The 6,897-nt window shown below is 32.7% G+C and overlaps 1 protein-coding gene across 1 annotated transcript; it reads right to left on the reverse strand.

Moving 5' to 3' along the window:
- Positions 1-1,461: 1,461 nt before the first annotated feature.
- Positions 1,462-5,829, reverse strand: LOC131944688 (chromosome partition protein Smc-like). Its single transcript, XM_059305481.1, has 5 exons — positions 5,669-5,829; positions 5,091-5,548; positions 4,778-4,882; positions 4,481-4,535; positions 1,462-1,664 (listed from the first exon to the last, which is right to left on the reverse strand). Exons 2-5 carry the CDS (start codon positions 5,361-5,363, stop codon positions 1,462-1,464), a joined length of 636 nt encoding a protein of 211 aa, XP_059161464.1. The 5' UTR covers positions 5,364-5,548; positions 5,669-5,829.
- Between the last annotated feature and the right edge of the window lie 1,068 nt (positions 5,830-6,897).

Consider the following 6,897-nt stretch of genomic DNA (forward strand, 5'->3'; position numbering starts at 1 on the left):
AAGACTGGTCTGTTGTGAGAGGCTGGTATGCTGAGAGAGGCTGGTATGTTGAGAGAGGCTGGTGTGTTGAGATAGGCTTGTATGTTGAAAAATTAATCATAAAAGCATCTACTAAAGACAACTAACCATGTCGTTGAACATGTACGCCAAACATTTTGTAACCTACCATATAAACATTTCTTATCACGTATCTAAACCCTCAATCTAAAGCTAGTAGTGAATTAACAATTATTAAATTTATTGCATATCCTTGTGGAAATATAATTCGAATTATATTGTTTTGATTGATATTTAGATTCTAGAATGAAGATCTAGTTTCAAAGCATTGTGTTAGCCTAAAAAATGTAAACAAATCAGTTTGGTTATTGAAAATCTGGAAATAGGCTATATTAAACAAATACTATTTGTTTATTATTCTTTAAAATGATAAAATGTAATAGAATAGTTGAACATAATTAATCAAATATATTTACCTATAAGTACTGTGACTGCTGTGCTGTAAAATTGTGTGATTACGGCGTGCGACTGCGTTCCCGATCAAAAGTGTACTGACAAATATAGCGATATTCGTTTTGCGCCGAGATTTTTAGCGCTAGAAATAATAGGCGGTTTGTTCAAATGATTATATCTCAATAATCATTCTACAGATTTCTCTAATATGTTCAGGCATTATGGGGAATCATATTGGCTTTTGATTTATGTAAAAAAAAGAAAATCGAATTTTTTTGAGTTAGACGGTTTGCGACCGAGACCATCGATATATATATATATATATATATATATATATATATATATATATATATATATATATATATACATACAAATACACATAATCATACACATATATAAACGTATAAATAGAAATGTTTGAATATCTATAATGTAGAAACATGTGTGGCCTATTGTGTTTGTTAGTCGAGTTGCTAATTTACCAATACAATGCTACTCAATAGAAAGACAATACATGTTGTTGTTTGTTTTTTTACATTGAATTACTATAAGATTTAATTGCCGTTTATTTCAATTTATTTAAAATTGCATAACATGGATTATTATTTTCAATATATATGATACACACTGATGTCCAGTGAACTTACTTAAACAGTTGCCTTTTAAATAGTTTGTCTCAAAAATACGGATTTCAATTTAATATTTAAGAAAACAAACTATGTTACATTTTTAGCGCACGAAAGGTTACACTTAGTGCACATATACAAAGAAAAAATATATGTAAAAAAATATAATTATTTTATATGTTTATTGTAGTCAAGAAGAAAATATTAATTGGTGATAACATTAAATTAGATGGAACAGTGTAATGACGACTAAACAAATAGCATATAAACCATTCACATTTGTGTAGTCTACACACATAGTAGGTTGTTAGCGTGTGTTTAACATAGTGGTTACATACTTTAGTGTTTTAAAAATGTATTGTCCATCCTGTTTTGTGTTTTACTTCTATAAACCAACGATGGTAAAACTACTGTAGTTGGATAAAGCTGCGTTTTGATCTGCTTTCAACACTTGAAAATAAAGTTCTTGACCTTTCTTCATGTCAACAACCACAGATCCAGCAGCGTTAGTGTCGGCACATTTCACTTCTATAGTCGTACACAACATGCCTTCAGCCCACACACCAACTCTAATATGTTTATCTTTACCTTCATGTAGAGTGACACAGACAAGATATAAACCATCATGTGGTGATACAAATTTTCCTGTTGTTTGATTAAAATGTCTTCCGTTATATTCACGTACATCCCAGAATCTTGAAATAATTAATCCAACACAGACAGGTGTGTGATCAGCAAGCTCCACATGACAAGCATATCTGCGACCTACACGTGACTCTGTTGATTAGAAAACATCTATATATATAATTCTCTTCTGGGAGCCGCTGGAAAACAAGCTGTAAACGCGCCTAGAAAACAAGCTGTAAACGCGCTCCCTACCTCCCCACCCCTACATGGTTTTAGTTAGCTGTGTTCACTCTAAATGTTTACACGCAGAGCCAACGATTTTAAACGTAGGGGGGGGGGGGCGAAGGAAAGGGGGGGGGGTTATGGTCCTTAACGAGCTACTTATAGTGTTTTAAAGAAATATTTTCAGTGGCAGCGTTGGTACTGTCGAATTCACAAATTATGAATTACTGAAAAGTAGAAAAAACAACAACTAAATAGCGGCGTATGATATGCCGCGGGCCGGCTCGTATGTTTAATTTTACTAATGTTCTGACTACTTGATCCATAATATTTGTAAATTGTCGTTTTATTAGTTTATGTTATCATCTCATTATATGTTTTGTATGCAGTTTATAATGTAAGTAAAATTGACAAACCCAAATCAAACAATTATTTTTCAAAAAATAAACTGTATATAAGAATCTATAATGTTTACATAACTTTGTCAAAGACCATAAATTGAAACACTAGACCACTAGTTTAGTACGGTCCTTAGTTTGTCCGGTGTTAGTTTATCATTTCCCACGTATTGACTTTACCAGTTTAGCAGGTCAATTAAAACGTCACAAAACGTACAACAAATGCTAAAACCGGGTGTACGACAAATTCCCGAAATACACTTGCGCGAAAGCCGTTTGCTCCAAGGTCGATTTCCGAATGGACACTTTCCCGATTGCGACAAATATCCGAATGGGCCTTTGTTAATATCAAATAGACATTCTTAATCAATTCAAGTTTGACATTATGATAACTCAATTCTGGGCATAAAAACAAATGTGTTTATATTTTTGAAAATGTGAATACTTTTAAGATTTAACATTTAATGTTTGAAACTTGAGAAATTGCTGTAAAAAACGTTATTCTTTAATAATGTAATGCTATGTTGGCGCCGCTGTTTTTAAACTGTCTTGATGTAAGTTTTGAAAACCTTGTTTAGCCGACGTGTTGCGGTGGTTATATAGCGCTTATGACACGGTGTAGTCGGCGCGGCGTCTCGGTACATTGAACAGAGACGCGTTTGTTTGATTTATTTTGTTATGCTTAACTTGTGTGATGACTATTTCACAATTGAATGAAGCGCGCCTTAGGCAGCGAATTTAAAAACTAAAGGTAGTCAATTATATTTGATCTTCATTTAATGCAGCTTGTTTAGATAATGTGTTGAAGCTTTTACTTAATACAGAAAGTGAGAATCATTTTAAAAACATCAGATAAGTGAAAATTATATTTTCGTCTTGTTTTATAGATAGCAAAAGATGTAGGCCCTACACTTTCTATAATATAGGAAATACTAATTAATTCATAATGCATGCTTGAAGATATTTAATAGTATTTTGTTCCCTTTCAATTTGGTAAGACATTTATTTAATTATCAAAATTTCAAATTTAAGTTGATTAAGAATGACTATTTGGTAATCTGCAATGTTACCATTTTTCGGGCAAAAGGTCTTCGGGTAAGTGGCTTTTGGGCATTTGTCCCATTCAGGCAATTGTCCGTTCAGACATTTGTCCCATTCGGGCAAGTATCAATTCGGGCATTTGTCGCATTCTGCAATTGACCATTCGGGCAGTTTAATTGTATATGGATTATCTATTGAAACAAGAATTACTAGAACTAAATTTGTTCTGTTGTACTTAATAATGACCCATAACAAGATCTGCATAGTCTACCTTTTGTATTTTTCATTTCAGGTTACAGTCAATTAATGAGATAATAAAATGTGACAATTATCAATGTTTTCAAGTTATTATTTTATTTTAGATTTAATCCCTGTCTCTAATGGGGCATCGTCTTAATATTAGAAACATAAAGGGATGACGTGACGTTATTTGAAATTAGTTTACTTAAACTGTAACTCTGTAAATATCGAATGGTACTGTGGTGGACGGCTGAAGGTCGACCCCCGACATACCAGGTGGTGTAATGTACCAGGTGAGGAAACAAACACCTGACGGAAACCCACGGGTCTAGAGACTGGCACTATGAGTGAGTGAAATGTTCCATTCTTTATCACGTTATTGTCTGTCTGGCTAACGAACATCACGTTATGGTCTGTCTGGCTAACGAACATCACGTTATGGTCTGTCTGGCTAACGAACATCACGTTATGGTCTGTCTGGCTAACGAACATCACGTTATGGTCTGTCTGGCTAACGAACATCACGTTATGGTCTGTCTGGTTAACGCACATTACGTTATGGTCTGTCTGGCTAACGAACATCACGTTATGGTCTGGCTAACGAACATCACGTTATGGTATGTCTGGCTAACGAACATCACGTCATGGTCTGTCTGGCTAACGAACATCACGTTATGGTATGTCTGGCTAACGAACATCACGTTATGGTATGTCTGTCTAACGAACATCACGTTATGGTCTGTCTGACTAACGAACATCACGTTATGGTATGTCTTGCTAACGAACATCACGTTATGGTCTGTCTGGCTAACGAACATAACGATATGATCTGTCTGGCTGTATGATTTGGTATAAAAACATTTAAGACAAACTTACTAGTGAGATTGAAATCTTTGGACAATTTTGAAATAGTATCTTCAATATTTTCCAGCTAAAAAAAAAATTATAAATTGATTAAAAATATCCCATAGTTACGTAAAACATAACAGGGTATGGCAGCTTGTAAAAATAGAACATAATTTAAAACATGGATTATTTTATAATTATACAATTTTAAATGCTTCGCTTATTTTAGAAAACTAGTTATTAACTGGTCTATTAACGGAGATTTAATAATTAATGTACAATTATCAACGTGATAATTTATATTTTATCAAATTACTACACATTTACCTTTGTTAATTTTTTTCCCCTTGTTTGCAAGTTCTGGTTAAAGATTTGAATCAGTTTGTCAATGGGCATCAACCTTTGTTGTAGGAGTTTGTACATCAAACTTTGCTAAAGAGCGGAAAATTGCATTTTAATTATTTTTAATGCACATTATAACTAACAAAAACATGTGTCTTAAAATTAGTAATAATATTACAGGTAAAACTGTTGATAAAGTTACTTAGTTGTGTTTTGATTTAATCAGTTTATAAAATGTGAAATACGTTATCTGGCCAGCATGTGTAAAATTGTGTACACAGATAATTAGAAATTTTACCTTTTCTAATTGAGTTGATGTATTCAGCATGTTTTTAGAACTCTCTTCTTGTAGGGTAGACATCTGATCTGAATATCTTTTAATTTCTTGTGTTATTCTATCAGTTGTATCTGCGTGATCTTGCATCTCTTTACTTATTTTAAGTAAGTTGTTTTCATATTCCTTCGTATCTAGAGACTGTTTCTCTAGTGTTTTATTTGATTTGGATTTTTTTTCTTTTAAAATTTCAATTTCTTTGTTCAGCTCCTTGATTTTGTTATCTTGCTCACTCATTTGTTTTCTGAGATTTTTAAAATTCTGCTTTTGTTTTTTAGTCAGTTGTTCAATGTCACTCTGTTCCGTTACAAAGTTTTTTCTCCATTGTTTTATTTCTGACGCGTCTTCTTTAGTTTTTTGTATTGAACTTTCTAGACAAGATATTCTGTTTTCTAAAAGTCCCAGTCGAGTGAATACTACTTCTGTAATGTATAACAAATAAAGTAATAGCAGCATTTCCAATACAATAGAATAAGTTCAATGTTTGCACACTTTTTATTCTATTTTTAACTTTTTGACTTAGCGAAAAATTTTTTTTATACCTTCTTGATTTTTAACTAGTTTAGTCACTTGATTTATTGATTCACTTTGGTCAGGTGTTTCTGTTTTTGTAGGCTCTAGAGTAGACTGAGCTAAAGATGGCGTGCTACCATCAACATCGACAAGCTCTTCATTATCGCCTTTTGGTAAAAGTATACATAATAAGTTGAATTAAAATTGCAATTAGTTTTTTGCTTTAGTTCATGAGTGATTACATAAATTACATAGACGTATTGTTTTCAACGTTTACTTAAAAGGTTTGAAGCTACATCCAACAAGGCCGTGGTTGCTGATGCAAGTTCCTGGCAAAGATCTATGTATGTAATAGAAGGGTTGTCATTTATATCTTCCATCCACGTCTTACTTTTTTCCAATGCCTGATGACAAAAAACATGTTGAAGTTGTCGAAACTATATGGCTTCTATAAGTAACTTTTTACTACCTACATGCTTATACCCGAAACGACAATAACATAATTCAACATTAAAAGAAATTCATAATCGCTCACATTTTTCATCAAGCCAATAACAAGCTCCATCAATTGAATTGGTTCTTCCAAATATTTCATCTGTTCTCTAACAACCTTCAGCTGAATTCTGGGACGCATCTAAATAAAAGAAATTATATTTTGTGTCTTTAATAAATCACCTCTTTTCTTCATTTAGAGCTTTGAGGTGTTTTTCTTTCGCTTCCAGGTGTCACATGCGCTTTAAATATAATAACTATAGTACATAACCTTTTATTTGAAAATAAAGTGAGCATGTTTACGTGTCTTGAATTTCCCTAATGTTTTTTTACGTTTTAAAAAAAATGGAGAAAAAGAATCGTAAAACGTTTTTTTTAAACTAATATTTTTAAACTCAAAATTCATCTATAAAAGTGTAAATAAAGCTTGCATATTAAAATTAACTAGCATATAAAACGCACCAAGTCTAATTAAATAAAATAACACATTTAGTTTAAAGATAATTTTTAAAAAATTCTTAAAACATTTTTAGTTTCATTGGCGTTTTATGTTATCTTCTCATCTTTTTAGCCGTTCGTACCAAAGACACATGGGGTAGAAGCTGTAGAGTTCATCTGCTTCAGAGACCTCGGCATATAAATGGATAGTGTGGTCAGCAGTATGACCAGCCGCTTTTGTTTCCCTAACGTGAGTTAGGTACCCACCGCAGCTGGGTGGACTAGAGATACTGTACTGACTTAAACCCGGATTTGAACTCGATTCTAG

Source organism: Physella acuta, unplaced genomic scaffold (assembly GCF_028476545.2).
Source record: "Physella acuta isolate Inbredline_101_S28 unplaced genomic scaffold, ASM2847654v3 ptg000503l, whole genome shotgun sequence".
Classification (NCBI taxonomy): domain Eukaryota; kingdom Metazoa; phylum Mollusca; class Gastropoda; family Physidae; genus Physella; species Physella acuta.

Coding starts and splice junctions, on each gene's coding strand:
- LOC131944688 (XM_059305481.1), bottom strand. CDS start 5,363: ATGAGTGAGCAAGATAACAAAATCAAGGAGCTGAACAAAGAAATTGAA. Junction 4,883..5,090: donor CATCAACTCAATTAGAAAAG/GTAAAATTTCTA, acceptor TCCGCTCTTTAG/CAAAGTTTGATGTACAAACT. Junction 4,536..4,777: donor GGGGAAAAAAATTAACAAAG/GTAAATGTGTAG, acceptor TTTTTTTTTTAG/CTGGAAAATATTGAAGATAC.